The 21,136-nt window shown below is 38.3% G+C and overlaps 3 protein-coding genes across 3 annotated transcripts; 2 read left to right on the forward strand and 1 right to left on the reverse strand.

The window, feature by feature from the left end:
• Nucleotides 1-5,790: 5,790 nt before the first annotated feature.
• Nucleotides 5,791-8,518, reverse strand: LOC101294135 (transcription initiation factor IIF subunit beta-like). The gene is made up of 6 exons (XM_004291355.1): nt 8,101-8,518; nt 7,692-7,800; nt 7,077-7,207; nt 6,908-6,982; nt 6,380-6,529; nt 5,791-6,265 (listed from the first exon to the last, which is right to left on the reverse strand). The coding sequence occupies exons 1-6, from the start codon at nt 8,353-8,355 to the stop codon at nt 6,146-6,148; spliced, it is 840 nt and encodes a 279-aa protein (XP_004291403.1). The 5' UTR covers nt 8,356-8,518; the 3' UTR covers nt 5,791-6,145.
• Nucleotides 8,519-9,497: 979 nt separating this feature from the next.
• LOC101294426 (cysteine proteinase 15A-like) lies at nt 9,498-11,860 on the forward strand. Its single transcript, XM_004291356.1, has 3 exons — nt 9,498-10,004; nt 10,225-10,344; nt 10,954-11,860. Exons 1-3 carry the CDS (start codon nt 9,546-9,548, stop codon nt 11,470-11,472), a joined length of 1,098 nt encoding a protein of 365 aa, XP_004291404.1. The 5' UTR covers nt 9,498-9,545; the 3' UTR covers nt 11,473-11,860.
• Nucleotides 11,861-16,141: 4,281 nt separating this feature from the next.
• Nucleotides 16,142-18,269, forward strand: LOC101294911. The gene is made up of 3 exons (XM_004291357.1): nt 16,142-16,961; nt 16,995-17,264; nt 17,721-18,269. Exons 1-3 carry the CDS (start codon nt 16,625-16,627, stop codon nt 18,113-18,115), a joined length of 1,002 nt encoding a protein of 333 aa, XP_004291405.1. The 5' UTR covers nt 16,142-16,624; the 3' UTR covers nt 18,116-18,269.
• The last annotated feature ends 2,867 nt before the right edge of the window (nt 18,270-21,136 follow it).

Here is a 21,136-nt window from a genome sequence, read left to right on the forward strand (position 1 = left end):
TATATATATATATATATATATATATATATGACACACAGGGCTTGGTTAGGAATGCTAAACTAATTAAGCTTTTTTGGGTTATAGAGTCCCACAATCTTGGTTAGTGTAGATATATATCTTTCAAGTATGGTGGAATTGATGATAGAGCTTTATATATAGTTATACACTATGATTCTAGTTCCCTTCATATATATGGAAAAGGAATATCCTATGGGATATATGAGTGTATATGCAGAAATTTAGAGCAAAGGAACTTGGAGGCTTGGAGCTAAGTATACTATTTCAATGCCAAAATTTGGAATATGCATGTGTTCATCAAAATAGAAGAGAAAAGACTTAGGCCTTGTTTGGTTTGCGGAAAAGAAAGTAGTTCTTTTATCTTTCTCACGGGAAGGAAAAGAGAAGGGAAATGAAATTCCCCGATGATTTTTAGTTCCGATGTTTGGTAACATAAGGAAAATCATATAGAAAGTTGTTAATTAAAATAATAAAATAATATACTGTGAGTAATAAATGTAACAAAATGAGATGAGAAAGTGAATCCTATGGATTTTGGAATGAACAACTTTTCCTCACATTTTCCCAATGTTCAGGAAAGTATTTCATTTCCTTCAGCATTCCCAAACGCAGGAAATAAACAATTTTTCTTTCCTGATGGTTACTTTTTACGAACCAAACGAGGCCTTGAAATTGAATCGATCTACATGGTTGGATGAAGCAATTATTGCGGAAGAAATAGTTTTCCCTTTTTATTATAAATAATACACATATTGTTTTTGATAAGGCTGTTAATTTGGGTAGGGAAGCTGCTTCCCTTTCGTGTATTCGTTGTTTTTTTTTTTTTTTTTTTTTTCAAGCGTAATAACATAATAAGCTCTCTAACTTACCCTCAAATTGTGTATACGTGGGTAAGTAGTATATATGTTGGTGATACCAACATTACATGTGCATTAGCTAGCTAGGGTTTTCAAAAATACCGTAAATCTCACATACATCGAGGGCTTTGATGCTTTAGCATGCAGTTTCGAATTGATTCATATTATATTGGTAATGATGTTGTTAATAGACTTGCCAAGTGTAATTAACGTCAGCATGCATGGATCAAGGTAAGACCCCATGATTAAGATGTTGGAAAATTAATCTTGGGAGGCAGCCATAATGAACTGGTTGAATGCAACTAGAGTCGTCTTCCTCATGCCTTCGGTTTCATGTTTAGCACTTTCGAGACAAGGTGCGAATCTTGTCTTATTATTTCCCAGGCATATGTAAGTTAGCTAGCTAATTGCCTTGTACCCTCGACCACAAATATAACTCACGTTAGGTCGCCTTCAGTGTGAGCTAGTTAGCTTGGTTTTGCTTCAAATGAATCTCAATATATAGTTAATTCGGTTTTGTTAAATATGAACTATATAGTCCAATTCTAATTTTCAGCTTTATTATAGGCCAAACAAGAGGGATATTCATTCATGAATATCTTCTACTCATCATGTATAGGTTTGTGGGTCAAAGAATGCAACATTACAAAGGGGTTCACTAAGCCTGCTACCATGCAAGTGATGCAGCTATCGATCACTACTATACAGCTAGAACGATTAAAAAGGAAATGCAAACCTAATTGTCGGGATTAAAGTTTAAGCCAGCCTTGATTATTGACTAAACTAAAGTTTAATTGGCCTTTGGAGTCATATTCGAATTCTAATTCTAATTGATGGTAATGGTTAATTTGTGGCCTACTATCATGATGGTGGGATGTTTTTCGTGCTTGTTCTTAATTAGTATCTTTGCTATTGTCTCCACCTTAGCTTGCTTGGAAATAGTACGCATACTTGACATGAAATTTGCCTGACATATTGTATTTCAATCGCCTCAACTAGGTTTAGACTTTAGACCCACTTATGTAAAAGCTATAATAAGCCAACAAAGACATGTACAAGGTGATGATTTGAAGTCACAAATGACTAATAACAAGTGGGTTTGAAGTGATTGTCTCATGCACTAATACTCCCTGAATTCCGGGTTTAATTTGGTGAGCTATTTTCGTTTGAAGTTTTAGGAAATCATATATGCACCTTGTTGCAGAAAGTATTCACTAGACGACATGCATCTACACAATATGCGAGGATCACTAAAATTACACAGACACTATATATTACTAAATCATGATGGTCATCACATATATAAATGGTTGTGAATAACTAAACACTACAATGCATTCAACTTATCTAAGTGTCAATCTAACTAATCAAATAACGGCACCGGCTACAATTGTTAGTACGTGTATGTTTATATATGTAGGGGTTTGAAACTTTTATGCATTATGACAAAGTTCAATGAATCGATCACTATAATACAAGAAGAGAAAGAACTAAACCCAAGATCTTCATGTTTTGTAAAGTCAGAGAGCCAAACCGATTGATCCGACCTTTGGAACGATCCTTATAGCTTTACATGAGTTGGTTCACATTTTTACAGTAGCTAGTAGAGTGAGAAACCCACTAGTGATGATCTATCTCTATTGCTGTTGTTTGGCATCTTTTGGCACATAAAGTTATTCCCACTCCCCGCGAACACTTATGTAAACATTGCAAAGTGACTAAAGACGCCTATTGTGTGAATATACTAAGTACTTTGTATAATATTAACCAGCTTACTTTTTCTTAGAATCGACGACCCTACATGATTAGATAAGGGTTCATGAAGATTTTCATGAACTAAATTGCGTGTCTAGTAATCCAAAGAGCGAAGAATTGCAGCCAATTCGCTACCCATCAAAGTCATCTGTTGCCTTCATCCGATCCCTTCTTGACTGAAATAGTGATCGATCACTGATAGTTACGTTATATCTAAAACAATCAAGTACCTCTTGTAATTTGTATGTTTCTTAATTGGTTTGGTTGTTATTTCCTGGTCTGTCTAGTTTAGAAGTGAAGGAACTTGAGTCGCTGAGATTGATGCACAACGAGAAACTTTTCTCACTGATATATAGAAGGGTTAATCTGGTATAGATGTGCAATGTATGAGAAGAAAGTCGATTAGTTCGAGCACTAAACCAGAACAAGAAGCTGAAAGAGGAAGACACGTTTTGTTAAAGAGATCGAACTGTAAGCGTCATTAGCATCTTGTAGGGTTAATTTCTGATCTGTGCAACATGCTGTGGCAGACCATCCCCAACACAGAATTGCCACCTTTGAGATTTCTTTCAATCTAGCTAGCTTTTCCATCTATCTTCATTAGTTGGTTTGCCACTTTTGGTATCCACGTCCATGGGATTGACATGAGTTTCAATTATGCTTCACTTTCATTTGCTCCATTGTGGAAAAGAAGAAGATGAAGAAGGCTAGCTAGGGTCCCAAAACTAAAGGTATACATCCCAATATAACCCACTAGTTGTACTACTGCCTCATCAATGTGCATGAAGTTTGCCTCCTTCATCATCGATCACGATCACCATCATTCCTTAACTCGAGCATATACCTTCCTCAGTTGATCGATCATTTATTGATCTTTGAGAAGATGGCATTGGAATCTTTTGAAACCAAACTAAAGGTGCTTCCTAATCTTCCAAAGTTGATACAGAAGATTCCTAGTTTGTCAATTTACGACCCCTCTCTGCGTGATTCATGACATTTGACAAGGCCTGAACCTCAACGTAATTCTAACCAGGCATGATGTTATATACATGTTAATCAACCCACTCACACCAACACATTAACTAAACTCATAAGAAACTAAACTCATAAGCGCCAATTAGCCAGGTGTTCATTCTAGCTATTTGAGTTTCAAAATGTTTTCTTGAATTACAAGTCACTCAAATCCTAGGTTTAGAAAGACTAGTTACCGTAGATGTATCTATACTCTTCTCTTGCTTGACGATCTTGATATGTTAAACTTAGCGAGATTGTGTATAGGTTGTATAATCGGAAATAGATTAAGCGGTGATCAAGCTTGTAATACGAGGGACTAAGAAATGGGTATGTTCCAGCTAATGAGTAAACTTCGAGCAAGTTCAATTGAGAATTAGGATTCTGTAACTGGATTTTGATGTGAATTCGTGAGTTATTGGTAGAGAATCTTCATCGACGAATGTACGTGGAAGAAGATTGAAGATTCTGTCTATTTTGGGGTAGAGATAGTGCAAGAAATGATGATATTTGAGAAAGATCAGTCTACGATCGATGTGTATCGCACTCGTTTGAATGGGAGATATACATGTTGCTTTAGTGGTGGCTGCTAAATAAAACTTCAACCAATTAGGTATTAGGAGGTCTTTGATGTTACATTACATGCGGATTGACACAAACTCATTATAAGCTTGTTGAAAAAACTTGCTAAAGGCATGCAGATATGCGAATATAAATTTGATTGATTGAGTTTGGCCTGGAACTGTGTTTCAAGACAATACGAGGCTTTAATCCGTGTTCCGTCCAAATTTCTCTAAGGCAAGCACGACATACATGGAGAGGCTTGCTTGATTGAGAAAGTCTCACCATTATTGAAGCTTTCCACTGTTTTTGATATATCATACAGAGACAACGGCCTAACATTTGCAATGGAACAAGAACTTGATAGGACAATCAGGGTTGTAATCTGGTTTCAAAATCATACATGCCGGTCAGTGTTGTTTTTGGAGCTGACTGGTGTAACAAGTAGGTAAGTGTGCTAAGAATGGATTCATGACACATTTATTTATTTGGAATAGAATTCATCAGGAATGAAAATCGGAATGAATGAAAGACATAATGGAATAGTTTGTGGAGATTTCAATTCCATTGAGCTATTTACTTATCACATCAGGAATGAAAGTTGGAATGAATGGAAGACATAATGATATAGTTTGTGGAGATTTCAATTCTATTGAGCTGTTTACTTATCACATGGAATTAGAACAAGAATGTAATTAATTACTATTTTAATTACTAAAATACCCATGAAAAAAATAAGCTACATATTTTGAGCTGTTTACTTACCACATGAAATTAGAACAAGAATGTAATTAATTACTATTTTAATTACTAAAATACCCATGAAAAAATAAGCTACACATTTCGATCACTCTCAACACAATTTTTTCTTTATATGTTGATATAGTTTTATTTGTCGTTTTGATTGTCTCAATTTATAAGTTTATGTATAATTAACAAACCAAAAGGACTATTTCTATTTAGTGTATTGATTGTAATCACGTGGTTACATATTAATAATATAATACAGAGGTTACGTGTGCGCTTGTGTATATTGCAATCTCATCATTGCATAAACTCTCTTCTACCATGATTTATCAAAATCATTTGGACCTAGTACTAGCATTTTAGGTGTATCTCAAACCGCAAGTTGCAAGGGTTGAACAACAAAAGTAAGACATCATACGTTTATACATTTTAGTAATATTATATTTAAATCAAGTAAGCAATTTATATAACAAAAAAAAATTAAACAACTTCCACAAATAGTATATTATTAGCATATAAAAAGAAACCTTTAAGGAAAAAAAATTGAAATTATTAGCATCTTAAACAAATTCCTCAATATTATTAGCATAAGAAAATTAAAGAGGGTATTTTCAAAATAAAAATTCATTCCTGATGATATTATTCTTAATCCCACCTCCCATCTTGATATTACAATTCACGGCTGTCAAGAAACCAATTCTTTATTAAGAGGTGGGACCCACACCCATTCCAATTCCATTATGTGTAAACGTTGAAATTCTCCTATGCCACAATCATTCCTTCACTTTTCAATTTCTTTCCATGTAAGTAAACATGCCCTTAAAGGAAAAACTATAACAGAGGCATTTGAATTTTCAGTTTTGTATCGATATGACTGCGTTTAAAGGGCTGTCCTAGCAAGTATTCCAGCTATTCTCAAACTAAAAGACTAGGTAATCCAGTATTATGATGTACACATTGAATCAAATATATGCATCCTTGTCCTGTTAAGTTTAAGGAAGCGTCTTTATCACTGGTCAGATCATATATGAGAATATAACTGTGGGAGTTAAAACAGATGAAATGGGACTAATGTTTACAGTTCTCGCTTGATGGTGTTACTTTCTCGTACAATACCTCAGGCAACCTTTCTTCCGCAATTGAGAACTTGCGGTTGTGAAAAGGGAAAGAGGATGGTGCTTAGATGAGCAGAGACATTATTCCGCAGGTGTATCATCAACAGATTTTTTGTACTCTGGCTTAAGCTCGTAAGTACCCTGGTTGGTTCCCCTTTTGTTGTATACACACAGCTCATTTAGTATCTCTTTCAAGAATTGCTGCAGATGAAACCATCAGAAAGTTGTAGACATTAATTAGAAGTTGCTGATCAGTAAGTTGTGAGTACACTATTCAATACATAAGCAAATGGGTAGAGAGGTAAGAAGACATACTGCAGGTTGATCAGTCTCTTGCACAAGCTGCTTCAATGCCCAATTTGGTTGTCTTTCAAATAACTTGAACATGATATCCTCCAGTTCCCCACGATCCCTTCTAGTCCTCTTGACATCTGATTGTTTAACCGGTACAGGTTTCTTCTTATCCTGGTATATCAAAGTTCAAGTATTATTCCTTTGCTACTTCTAAGAATGTGGCCAAAGGGAGCATAAACACAACCCATCATATCTGAACCGACCACACTTCACACATCTAGACTCTAAAAGAAAGTAGATAAATTTCATTTTACTTGTTCTGGTAACCACTATGTGACTATGGTTTTCCTTCATCCTTGAAAACATTGTGATCACATGACCACCATCAAATGCTAAAAATTTTCTATATAATGTATCTGTGGGCTGGACTTCTCAGGCTAACAGAATGAGCTCTCAGAGGGCGTAAGGAAGAACAAGCAAATAAGCAGGACACACTTTTAACATTCGGGCATTTTTTGTGGAAGATAATGGATTGAAGGAAGTTGATACCTTGGGATTGGTAGAAATCAAGCCAATCATACCAGGCATGGGCCTCATATGTACTCCTCGGTCATTGTCGATCACCTTTCAACCAGCAAGAGAGAAAAATAAGTAACATCTCGTATAGACCTAGAAATGAGCTGCCATATAACATGATCATATGGAAGGTATGGGGTACCTGTATTTGCCTATTCTTGATCATGGACTTGTTTGTCCTTTCTCGACACAACTTCCCATACTCCTCAAAGTTTGTACCATGGGGCTTCATGTCAAACTTGTGCTCTACTTTTCCTTCCACAGAGATCTTGCCTAAAATGAAGGCAAATGTAAGAGGAATGGGTGAAAGACACAATGACATATGATTTGACAGACATATAAACATAGATATGCATTACTTAGTACTATTTGTGCCGCTTAGCGCAAGTAATGGGACTCCTCAATAACTCAGTTGATGAAGGAGTAAATCATCGGCAACATAGACAGCACATATCTTCAACAAGACAATTTCTATAGGCGTAACAAGAAACAAGTAATTGTCTTATACCTATTTCAAATTTGCAGTCATTCAAATCTATTCAAGTTATTATAACAATCATATGAAAGGCAGTCAAATGAAAATCAATCAATCTACTTCAACAACGCAACAACCATTTAGTGCATTTTCCTAGTGTGCACTCTAAAGAATCGCATGAAAACCTACACATAAGGCTGAAAACTAGTTCTCATAGTGCACTAAAAAGGAACCGAGTATATCTGATACGATTGATCAAAAAATCTAATTTCTGATCCTTACCTTGATTTGCCTCGGAGAAAACACACATAGGAATAAAGTCCTTCGACATGTTCATCGAATAACTCTTCGGCTTCATCCCAGTCTCAGTGGGGGCGACCTCCATTTTAAACTGATTGCAAATTTATAAGGCATTAGCACCAGAGACTATAAATTTGAGAACACACTTCAAAACCAAATTCAGTTACAAACAGAATCACAGCCTCAGTATTTTCAATGCAGCTTTCCAATGTTCAAATACAACACAGAACACCTACTGATCAAATTGCAATACAAATTAGGGTTTTGCTGAATAACACAGATCAAAGAAAAACTGCAATTCTCTAATTCTGCGAAGAACTAATTGATTGCATGCATTGTAAAACCCTAACAATCAAGAACACGATCAAATTGAGAGAGAAGTAGCGAGTACCTGCACGGCGGCGGTCTCATCGGTTTCGAGCGGATCGAGGGAGAGGACGACTTTGGCGACGGGGTGAGGATCGGAGGAAGGGTGCGAGTTCCAAGACTTGGCCACCGCCTGCGGCAGCTTCATCAGCCACACCAGCTTATCGGCTTTCCCAGTATCCAAGCTTCTGCTACCGCCGTGGTCCTCCTCCGTCTTCACCTTCTTCGCGACGTGATCCTCCTCCGACTTGACTCTCTTCCCCGACGGCTTCTCCTCCATCTGTTCTGAGCTCGCCGGAGCTTGATTTGACCGGAATTCAACTCTAGCTAACCGCCAAGTCAAAATTGGCAAAGAGAGACGGGAGTTCTGCCTCTTTCTCCAGTCTTGCACCCTCTGAAGGTTAACATTCGGTGCGCTGGGAAACGTGTCGCGAGTGGATTGGCTATGTTCCGAAGGGTATTGTTGGTTTTTTCGTACTTTCCAAAACTGGGATCAAGTGTAGTCGCGGCGTTTAAGTGCGCTCCTGACGGCGGCGGCAAAATTACTGGGCCTTTCTCTCACTCGTTGCTCGACGGATCTGGGCTTTGAAAATAAATGGCAGTTTTAAATATCTCTAACGGCAATAGGCCCAATATTTCTTTTTGTCCTTTTGAGAATGCCAACAGGCCCAGTTTGTTCTAATGAAGATTTTAGTTCATAATGGTATCTCTAATTTCATATCAACAAGCATGTTCTTGAACACCTCAAAATGCCCTCATTGCTTTGAGGGCAGTAAATTTGTCAGTTGTGCTCAAATATAGAATGCTAAAATGTTTTGGTTGAATTAGTACTCATGGGTTATTGTACTCGAGGTTCTAATATTTAGATGATTTCTTTGTCCATCTCGGAAACGATGGCTTCCTTCATCTTCGTTGTGGATCTAATAAGCTCCATCACAACGGCTGCCTCCACGGTGGAGCATTTGGACAATGCTTCCACAACGATCGTGAGTGCTTCGAGTTTTGAAACTAATATTTGAATTGACGTTCTCACTCCGTGCCAGAAAAATATATGACGTGCACTCATGTGCATGATAAGAGTCTCCAAAATTCATAATTCGAATTCAAATGTGAAGTGAATAAAGAAGGAAAAACTTCATTTTCTTTGTAACCAAAAAAACAAAACTTCCTTTTCTTCCCATTGATGAGAGGCAAAATATCTAGTCAGAGACGAAGAAAATGGAGGGAACTTTGAAGAAGACACTCAGAAACAATAATGGAGTAGCGCCAAAACCAACCCATCATTTTCTCCTACTTGTTACTTACCTCACCACTTGGTGACAAATACTCGTACCACAACAGCCCACGTGTATACAATTTTAACAAATTTCTGGGAAGCTCACCCACACAAAGAATACCAAACCCCACAAATATCTCATCACACATTATATCCCCCCACTCCCTTCCCCACACTCAACTCACTCACAAACAATGGATCATCATCTCCTCCTCCTCTCTCTCCTTCTCCTCCTCTCCTCCGCCGTCGCCTCCACCGTAACCGACGCCGGCGATCCTCTCATACGACAAGTCGTACCGGGCGCGGCCGAGGATGACGAGCTCCTCCACGCGGAGCGTCACTTCTCGAACTTCAAAGCCACGTTCGGAAAGAGCTACGCGAGCCAGGAGGAGCACGACTACAGGTTCGGCGTATTCAAGGCCAACCTCCGCCGGGCGAAGAGGCACCAGGGGCTGGACCCCACCGCCGTGCACGGTGTCACGAAATTCTCCGATCTCACTCCCAAGGAGTTTCGCCGGAATTTCCTCGGGCTTAAGAAGCGTCGACTTCGGTTACCGGCCGACGCTAACAAGGCGCCGATCCTTCCGACGAATGATCTTCCCACCGAGTTTGACTGGCGCGAGAAAGGTGCCGTCACGCCGGTGAAGGACCAGGTAGTATAATCTGTAGCGCATGAATATCAAGATTAATTAGGAAATTCTTAACCGTTCATAACAATTCATGAAGATACGTGAACATTTTCTTTAATCCTCAACATCTGTGAATTTACGTGAAGATACACGTCATGTACTGAGATACTCTCGTTTAAATTTTTGATTTTTGATTTTTTTATGTTTATGGAGTATTGATTGTGTGTTGTGGGGTGTATAATAGGGTGCATGTGGATCATGCTGGTCGTTTAGTGCGGCCGGAGCACTGGAAGGAGCTCATTATTTGACAACAGGGGAGCTTGTGAGTCTGAGTGAGCAGCAGCTTGTGGACTGTGATCATGAGGTTTGTTCATAATTTACAATCTTACATGTAAATGTATAATTTGATATCTGCTATTTAGCCTTAAATAATTGAAATTTATGTCTGCAAAGCATAAAGATTGAAGCTTTAGCTAATTGCTTAATTGAGTTGAAGGTTTTGACCCTAGTTTAATTTGGCAGTAGTAGAATCTGAAACTCCATGTATTGTATGATTAGTATCTTGCTGATGTAATATTAAGTTGATCTATGATGTATCTGTACTTCAAGATATTGAATATTTCCTAGGTGGTGGTTGAGTGACTGGAGTGAGTGTACATTTTAACCTTATGGATTTGAATTGGGTTGGAATTACTTGCTCTTTTGAAGTTTTTGTCTTTAATCTGTATATAAGATGGTTTTTTGAATGTCCCTTTTATTGGTATGAGTCTCCTTATACTCCTGTTTCTCTACTCGAATTCACATACATTCATCTATTATATCTGCAAAGTTTATCGGTACTAATGCTAGTATCAGATATCAGCATAGTTAAGGCAGTTGGTTGCTTTCTTATCTCTAATGGAATGGTGGTGCATTGTATTTGATTTGTTTGTTATGATGGGGCATTGTCTTATAATGAGCCTGTTATTTGCAGTGTGATCCAGAAGAATATGGTTCGTGTGACTCTGGCTGTAGTGGTGGACTAATGACCAATGCCTTTGAGTACGCACTCAAGGCTGGGGGTTTGGAGCAAGAGAAAGACTACCCTTACACTGGGACAGATCGCGGTACCTGCAAATTTGACAAGAGCAAAGTTGTTGCTACTGTCTCCAACTTCAGCGTTGTTTCACTTGACGAAGATCAAATTGCTGCAAATTTGGTCCACAATGGCCCTCTTGCAATTGGCATCAATGCAGTGTTCATGCAAACATACATTGGGGGAGTCTCATGCCCTTATATCTGCGGAAAAAATCATCTGGATCATGGGGTGCTTCTGGTGGGTTACGGCTCCTCTGGCTACGCTCCAATCCGATTCAAGGAGAAGCCTTACTGGATCATAAAGAATTCATGGGGACAGAGTTGGGGAGAGGAAGGGTATTACAAGATATGCAGGGGTCGTAATGTGTGTGGGGTGGATAGCATGGTCTCTACTGTTGCTGCTATGCACACATGAAAGCAGAACCATTAGGAAATGAAGGAGTTTATTTACTGTATTAGACTCTTTTTTTTTGGTTCAAGAATTATTTGCTGTATTAGACATTTAGACTCGTGGGGCTATTGTACATGTAATCCTATGATCTCCTAGATGATAATTTCAGGAGAATCTGTAATAAGTCTGGTTGTCTTATGTTGAACTTGTATAGTAATAGACTCTTGTGATAATTGTGTCATTTTTACTAGGGTATGATATTTTAAGCTTATGCTATGAACTTGGAGTATTATATGCAGGTGCCTGAGTTCTTCACCCTAGTCCCCAGCTTCCCATCTCTTGGATTAAAAGTTTAGCCCAGGACGATCTTAATGATTTTTGTGGGCTTATTTCGGTGGTGACTGGTCCTTTTTGCTTCATTATTTTTTTCTTCTTATATAATCATGTGTTATCGGACACAAATCGTTATACTATCAATCCTGTTACAATGATCCATATCTATGTTGTTCGCTGCTTGTCCCATCATATATTCATCTTAATAGAAGCCATTAGATTAGTCACTAACTCATTATAGAAATCAGATTTACCAACCAGTAAAACCGATGACCATCAGTGACCAGCCAATCAACTCTCTCTCTCTCTCTCTTCTTTTTTGATTGGCTGGTCACTACTGATGGTCATCAGTTTTGCTGGTTGGCAAATCTGATTCCCTCATTATACACCTTAGTGCATATTAGCATTTTCAATTTCAATATACTGACCCAAGCTAATCTAATAACTTCCGACTCCAAAAAATTACTACAAGAAGTAAAGATCTCCGATCAAACAAAAAAGAAGCAAGTTTTGTTACAGTCAGAGATGTGAAATCCACTCTTTAAATTGTAATTCATACCTCCAGTTTTTATTTTTAGTTATCATTTACATAGAAAGACAAAAGTTAAGTCAATAAGGATAAAATTTATATTACCAAAAATAGAAAGAGAGTGTGAATTACAATTTTAGAAGAGTGAATTTTACGTCCTTTTGCTTAAAACTGATTGGTGGGTCAGACCCTGTTGGGCTTCTTTGGAGCTTGTTTTCGTAAAAACAAGTTACTTTCGGCCCAGCGAACTTTCTGTGGGTTTTGGACCTCTGCTTTGACGAGACATAATGACATTTAGGCGGCCAATAATCTACTTTTTCTATAAAAGAGTCTCAAATCTAATTATGTCGGGGAGTGGACACTATGAACCGCCAGTCACACCCCACCAGCCCACCTCAACTTGACGCTGGACCCACCCTACACTACTAATTTCTACGTACAATAAAATTCATCAGTATACTGTAGACGTATCCTTGCTTCGTACTGTTATACATATACGTAGTTCTGTATTTTTTTTTAATTGTGATTGGTAACTGCATGGTAAAGAAAGTGTGAGAGAGATCGATCAACTCTCTTACTCCTTGGAGGTGAGAGGTATAATACATATGAAATTTTCATCTATTAAAGCCACGCCAAAAAAAATCATTTTCATCTATTCCTTCATGATAACATAAACCCTGAAGCGCTTCATATAGTCTAATTAATACATACTAAACAAGGGTATGTACGACATATATAATACGAGGACAAGTTTTCTAGTGATGATGATTGCATTGTATTACAAACTAATAGCATCAACTCGTCACAATGAGATAAAATGATGATTTAAGCTCGTATCAATAACATAATATATGAAATAAGGAAGTGAAATTGACACTTCTCAAATTGTAATCCACACTCCATTTTCTTTTTTAGTTAATATACTCACAAAAATTTACACTCCTCAGTAATGACAAAATTAAAGTTACCAAAAATAAAAACATAATGTGAATTTCACATCTCATGAAATATATGCGATCTTATACATCGTCGTTTAGGTCTCGTTACATAAGTGCACAAGACTTGTAATGATGATATATGATACATAATGATAGTTTAGCATTACAGTTCGTTTTCAAAATCATATGATTTGTTTCAATGTGCGGCACAAAACAAAAGATTTATCTGCTGCGTCCGAAGAACCGGACCTAGTGGTCAATGTAGGAGAAGTGCATGCAAATGTATACAAACCTTTTCGCCATGAGGGGTCAAGGATGAATGGTGTTGAGAGCTTTGCCCCATCCAGGTAAAAATGGAGCTTTCGACACAAAATTATAGTAGAGAGAAAGAAAGCGAGAAGGACAACGATTGGAGTCAATATGAGGAAGAAGCTCTGGGCTCGAGAGAGCAAAAGAAAGAAAGACATGGACACAATAATTGGAACTTCCACACAGAATACCATTCATCTCCTCCCCAATAAAAATCCCCCATCGTCCTTTCTCTCCCATCAATCTCTTTCTCTGGTCTTTTTCCGGGAACCATAGCTAGATTTATTTTATTTTTTTTCTTCTATTTACCTTTCTGATTATCGATAAATGGCCTCGTCCGAATGTTCCTAATCCGGCATCAGAAAATATTGATGACACCAAGGAAGCTAGGCCTTCATTAACTGAGCTCGATGCAAGTACTTAAGATTTGATTAAGGCAGCAGATCGAATTAGGTTAAAGAACTAGGGTTTGTTTTACCTCTCGATCGGCGCCAGAGAGAGTCAAGGGCAGCGTACGGCGCGACTTCGGCTAAAGGCGGCCGGAGCTCTACTTTTGCCTCTCATATATAATTGAAATTCAATAATTAGTGGGCACTAATTTGGGGGATTCACGTGACTGTCTTTCATGAAAAGCTCATTTTCTCTTTACTAAAGCCAGCTTTTGGTCAAATGGCTTTAATCTTCTACGTCCCCGAGCTAAGATTTGCTGAACTACACTCCACAGCAGCAACCCTATTTCCTATCGACTTAGGCCAATCATCGGATACACTAATTCGATACCTTAATTAATTACTAATTATGCAACCATCGATGAACTAATTGGGCACGGGAAGAACTTCATAAGATGTATACCATTAGGGGAGAGATGTAGAAGCTTACAAAAAATATGAGGGTTCAACTTATACAGTGTAGACGGTCGAAACAGAAGCGTCGAGATAATACTTGTATGTTTTATCTACCAGCTTTCTTTTTTGTTTGTACAAGAGATGAGAATACCCTATTTTATTTTCTTAGTTTCCGTCTCGTATTGTTTCTTATTCGAATTATGTCATTTTTCTTTTTTTATTTAAAATAAAATCTGAACGTGAGGCTGAGCCTCCCAGCTAGGCTGGGTTCCAATCCCTTTAAAAAAAGTTAAAATAGAAGCGTCGAGAGAAGGAGTAGATCTTGCTATGTTGATCGATATAGAAGATTGTATGCTTATCATTCTCACCAATTCCTTAAGACATTGTTAATTAAAAGTACAAACGATCAAAAAAAATCTTGATATCTTTAAGAAACACATGCATGTGGGTTTTGTTTTCTTGGATATGAACATGCATACAATTACAAAATTTTGAAATGAATAGCTACGTACCCAAGCTAAATGATAAATATTTGGAAACAAACAGCATCTAATCTCATCCTTAAGTTAAACTAAGTTTCCAAATCAAACAAAAACGTTGGTCAAATCTACATAGACAAACTTTTGAATTAGAGTACTATACTGTTGTATTCTTGCATAACAGTAAATTATATATGCTAGCATTTTGTTCATGATCGTGTATCATTGGAATAACAATCTTTGTTTGATGGGAAAGACAAGATCATAGGTTGATAATAACACGAAACCATTTAGAAGATCATCATCAAGAGCTAGCATATTGAACATTTCTCAATCCTAACTGTTTATCCAAAACTATCATAGATTCCATGATATCAACACAATAAGTTTGAGTCGTTTGACAAAACAACTGATCGATCTTGCTGCCTGCTGGCATATAACCAACATTTGATCTAGGGTTCACGTCCTACACCACGTACCAACACACATAGGAACACCCCATCTAAGCCTAATTCCGTTAAATATAACCATCAACCTTGTTGACCTTATCATGCATCATAAGCAAGTGATTCAAGTCATTCAACTATATACATCTCTAGCTAGTATCATCACTCCACTACTGTACAAAAACCAATTTTTTTGTATGGATTCGTCAATCGTAAAATGATTACATGAAGAATTTTTGAGTGGAATACGAGGCAATTTGCACAAGAAAACAATAACCCCCACAATTTCATAAACCTCAAAATTACGTTACCCTAATTGTTGATAATTTTATAAGAAATTTCTGAGGCTCGTGATCGCTGCTAAAACCCTCAATTTGAATATATATATTATTGGCCTAAAACTACACGTGGCGCGTGGTGATAGGTTTCTGCTGCATGTCCTCTTTTGGGAGGTAAGATTGCTGGGTGGATTGCACTGGGTAAAAAAAAAAAAAAACTTAATAATTCACAGGGATGGTCAGAAAAAGAAGTAGAAGTTGCGGGTTTTCCGGTGCGATCACCGACACGTGGACGTATAGTGACCGTTCCGGCCTCATCAACCGGAAGAAAGAACCAGAGGTGAATTGGCCATTGTTTTATTTTCTTTTAATTTAACTCAGTAGCAGTACTAGCTTCTGAGTCTGAGTCTCTTTCCCAGTCACTCACAGTTTCTTATCTCTCCCACAGAGACCTTGTGTGTATGTGACAGAGTTAGAGCTAGCCAAGTGAGAGAGAGAGAGAGAGAGGTAGGTTTTCGTTCTGGCGTAGTTTGGCTTAAATGGTCGATGAGGGTTAAGTAGAGAGAGAGAGAGAGAGTAAAGAGCAGAGTGGGTGCAGTTCCATGGCGGCGTTGCAGGGCTCTAATTCTGTGCCATTATTGCTTCGAACAACGACACCACCAAAATTGAGAACCCAACTCTTCATCAACAACAAAACAACTACTTAGTTTTTCCTCTTTCTTACCCTAAAATATTTTAGCCCCTCAAAAAAGCTGCCAAACAAAACCCAAAAACCTCCCCACCAGCACAGCAGAGAGAGATCACATAGCTAGATTCACACAGTACTCTATCTATCTATCTATCTCTCTCGAACTCCGAGTGAGTGAGAGTGATCAGTAGTACCAGATCGGTCGGTTCAAAAGAACAAGGTCGAAACCCTGGAAAACCCGGGTGGTGTCAGAATCACTGATCCGCAAACAAGATTTGATCTTCTGATATGGATTTTTACCCCAAATTGAGGTCATTTTCGTGTGCGAGAAATGGCTGGGTTCTTCGGTAGCTTAGGGGGAGGAAGAGATCAGGGGGTTAGAAACAAACAAGGTGGAGACGATGAAAGAGGAGGAAACTTAAACCTGTTTTCGTACGGAAACGAAGAGATCTACAACAATTCCAAGGGCGGATTCGAGTTATGGCCACAGTATCATCCTCACCATCCTCATCATCATCATCATCAGCAGCAAAGCTTGAACTACTACGCGTTTGGAGTGGATCCTAGCCGTAGAAGCAACCACAACAACTTGGAGGGCAACGTCTCGGATGACTCATCTTCGGGGCTGAGACTCACTGTGATGCGGCAAGGAAGCGGTACCGGTGGCGGTGGTGGTAGTGGTACTGGTCTAGGATCGGGAGGAATGAATTGTCAGGATTGCGGGAATCAAGCTAAGAAAGACTGTCCTCACTTGCGGTGCCGAACCTGTTGCAAGAGCCGAGGGTTTCAGTGCCAAACACACGTCAAGAGCACTTGGGTACCTGCAGCCAAACGCCGAGAGAGGCAGGAACAATTCTCTGCTCTTCAGCAGCAGCAACAACAACAACAATTGCAATTTCCGAAAAGGCAGAGAGAGAATCAAGCCGGAGGCTCATCTCTAGCCTGCGTTCGTTTACCCACTAACACGTCAGGTAAGCTTGTAGTTTACAATACAAACAAACACTAATTATATACGATTTTCAGACTCCAACTTTGGATATTGACAGTAATTCCATGACAGAAATTTCAAACACTATTCAATTCTCTTATGTAAAGAGAAAAAGAAAAACAGTAAGATCTTGTGGAAAATCTGGACTAATTTCACTAGGAGTTGGATGTATCCCATCAAATCCAATCCTTTGCGTGTGAGAGAAAGTCCACCTCCTCCGGAACATAGTCCTCTTATAAGTCACACTCACTTTGCTGTCTCTCTTCTGTTTTCATTCTATCACTGTTCGTTGGTAAAACTGACGAAAAGAATTCCCTGAAATTCTTTGCACTCATACATTACTAACTGCTCCATTACTTTCCCTTTTGTTTTTTTTTGTTTTGTTTTGTTTTTTTTTGACAATTAATTCTATAAATATTTTCATGAAAACACAAATTAGGGTTGGAGCTTGCACCATTTCCAGCGGAGGTGAGTTCACCAGCCGTGTTCCGGTGTGTGAGAGTCAGCGCAATGGACGATGTGGATGAGCAGTACGCGTACCAGACGGCTGTGAACATCGGAGGCCACGTGTTCAAGGGACTTCTCTACGATCATGGGCTGGACAATGCTAATTACACAAGCGCAACCACCGTCGGCGAAAGCTCCTCAGGCGGCCAACAAGACGGAGGAGGAGGGCATCATAATAATCAACAGCAACTGAATCTCATAACCGCCCCTACAAGCACAAGTGCCAACCCTCCTACGGCGACGTTGCTCGATCCTACTATGGTGTTTCCGACTCCGCTCAATGCTTTTGTGGCTGGTACGCAATACTTCCCACCTCCGAGGTCTTAGATAATAAAAACAGCAAGGGCCAGCTTGCCATTGGCTTCGCTTTCGTTTTTGCAACTCAAATCTTCATGTCTCAGCTACTAGCTAGCTAGATCGAACTAATATTGATTGTTCCTCTATTAATTGCTATGCCATTCGATCATCATCGTAGATCAAGTTGATTTACAGCTTTTAACATGCCCTAGAAAACAATGATGATGATGATGAGAACGATATTGGGATGTTTGGTTTTGTTTCCGAGTTTCAATTCTGATTAATTAGAATTAACTTAATCATTAATTCAGTTTAATTTTGGCATTATAATTATTGTTTGTGCGGCAGCAGCAGCCGCTAGGTTGCATTATAATACCTCTTGTTTTTCCATGGTTGACTAGTGTATAGTATTCTAGAATTCTCTTTAATTGTCTCTGACTCTCTGGGTTAGATATTACTGAATGCGGTTTCTGGGTGGCGGTGAACTCGAAACCCCTTCCCTCTTTTCCCTGTTTATCCGGTGTCTTGCCGGAAATGTAAATGGCAGGACAACTAGGTTTCGTGTTCGGCTAACCATACATTTTAAATTCCTATGTCAAAACCTGTCTGAAAAAGAGAGGATGGGAATAATGAACGGTGCAGATATTAGATCTCATGCAATGCCGATTGGCGAGCAGTGAAAACTGATTAGTTACGTAAATGGGTAATTACATAGGGCATTATATGCCAACTACTTACCTGCCAAAGCTGTAAAATTTAGCAACTTGAAATAGACGTGCGAGATGTGAGTTAATGCAGCCGAAATTAACCGAGTAGATGCATGTGAACGTCTATGTATATTTGTTGTGTGTATGTAATATGTATATTTATAGGCTACGTAACAAATGAGATATAGGGCTGAGCGGAGAAGGTACTTATATGTATGAGAGCTACTGAATGATGGTTCCTAGGCTGCTAGATTTGGTAGTAACGAAAGAAACTTACACCTTATGAAAAAATTTCCATGCTCTTGTAAATTCTGACCCTTATCATGTGCAGCCTCATCTCAATCTCTATCCCTCTCTATTTCTTGGAATCATTTTGTGTTTCCCATTTCTTTGTGTTAGATATAATTCCTCTCCTTATCGGGTAGCAGTATTCGCACTCAAGGAGCTGGAATGATGCTTCGTTTCTTTAATTTGTAGTTGCTCTACATATATATGCATGTAACAGCAGCATATGTTGTTTGATATAGGGCATATGGCTTAGATCGAAGAACCTATCATAGTATTTGGTATCTGTGGAGGTCTAGCAAATCAAATCTAGCTAGAAATTGGAACTGGATAAGTGCATGGTGAGCAAATTGAGGGTCTTTACAATTGTATGGGTAATGACTAATGGGACATTGGGAGCAATGCTTATATATGGAAGCAGTGTCTTCAAATATTAGTGAAACAAATGATATGAGATATAGAAGCGGCTTGACTATGTGTGTTGCCTTTCTCTCTGTCACAAATGTGGATGAGGTTGGCTAGGGCAAAGATGTGTTGGCTAGAAAACTTGAGTGATTGTTATTTTGCTGATATATGGTAAGGTATGGAGACCTGAAAGCTCATTGTCATGGTTTTGGGAAGTTGCTAGCATGATAGGAGCATATAATGCAGGCAGTCTCTTAAAGTGAGCACTACTTCAAGAAATGATACTAATTATAATTAAAGAATAAGAATTTGAGTATTATTTCGTAGGGTATGCATGCATTATTTGCACTAGTTGCCAACAAATGTATTATGTATATTTAGATTCATTCAGAGGAGGGGAATTAAGAAACTAAGATACACATCATTCAAGGTTCAGTAGAAGTGTCTGTGATCTGTTAATTCCAGCAGAGAAAGATGCAGTATTCCAGATCGTACTGGCCGGTTTTATAGATATTGATGATCTTGCTGTTGCGAGCTTACATAAAATGTCAGTCAAACAACCGTGCAAGCTAAAAAGGCTTGGTTAACTTGCAGTCTGGACATAGGCCAGCCAGACTATATAGCTATAATGATTTGACTCCCACAGTATATAGCAAACTTGTGATGATCATTCAAATTCTTCATAATGTAAAAACACTGTTCAGTCTAGACCAGAAGAGACAGTAGACCTACGAACACCTTCTCTGTGCTCTCCGGTAGCAAAGTTCCAAATATAATGAAGCTTTGAAAAGTAGTATATACTGTATGCACTATGCAGCTACCAGTTCTTTTTTTCCCGGAAACTCTTACAGATAGACAATTACATTGGTTAAATCAGTAAAACGTATTCTAAAGTTACGAAATCACTTTGTTCAGTAATTGATTTGAAGTGACATTTGTTATAGTACGTATTATACTTCTGGAAAAGCTTCTGGCATTGAGCAGCAGTACTGTGTTGAATCTGGGTCCGTTTTTGTGCTTGTAACCTCTGTTCTGTCAATTGTTTCCTTTGTATATATGTCTGTTATGTCATTTTCAAAATATAGATGAACTGACTATGACTCTAGTGACCCAAATTAATTTGTATTAAAAACTGGGGAACACATATATACATGATATCAAATGAAACATTTTTCTGTAACCCCACAGAAGTTCAATATAGACGTTAACGTAGTTGATGAAGACTTGAAGGCTAGCTTCATGTACTCGATCTTCGTTATTTATATTCTCTGGGCATCTTCTTCTCTGACCTCAGTAGTGTTCCTTTACTAGCAGCACTGCTTGTGACGAACTTAATAATATTGTTTGGTAGTATAGTGTAGACTAGAGAGTACTATAGGAGGGGTATCAACCGTAATTAGTTGGGACAACTCTTTGCATATATTAATGTGTATATATGCAATCAATCACCCTTGTTTTCTGGCTTTGTTCATAATAATATACACTTTCAAATCAACTAGCTCGCGATTTAGCTAGGTCACGAGTCAAGGGATTGTGAAGCTAGAGACCCAAGTTGAATGCGTGTTTAATAGTAACAAGTGGACCTATTTGATCTCATACTATATGCATTACGTACGGATAATTGGATATATATATATATATATATATATATGTA

Source organism: Fragaria vesca, linkage group LG2 (assembly GCF_000184155.1).
Source record: "Fragaria vesca subsp. vesca linkage group LG2, FraVesHawaii_1.0, whole genome shotgun sequence".
Classification (NCBI taxonomy): Eukaryota; Viridiplantae; Streptophyta; class Magnoliopsida; order Rosales; family Rosaceae; genus Fragaria; species Fragaria vesca.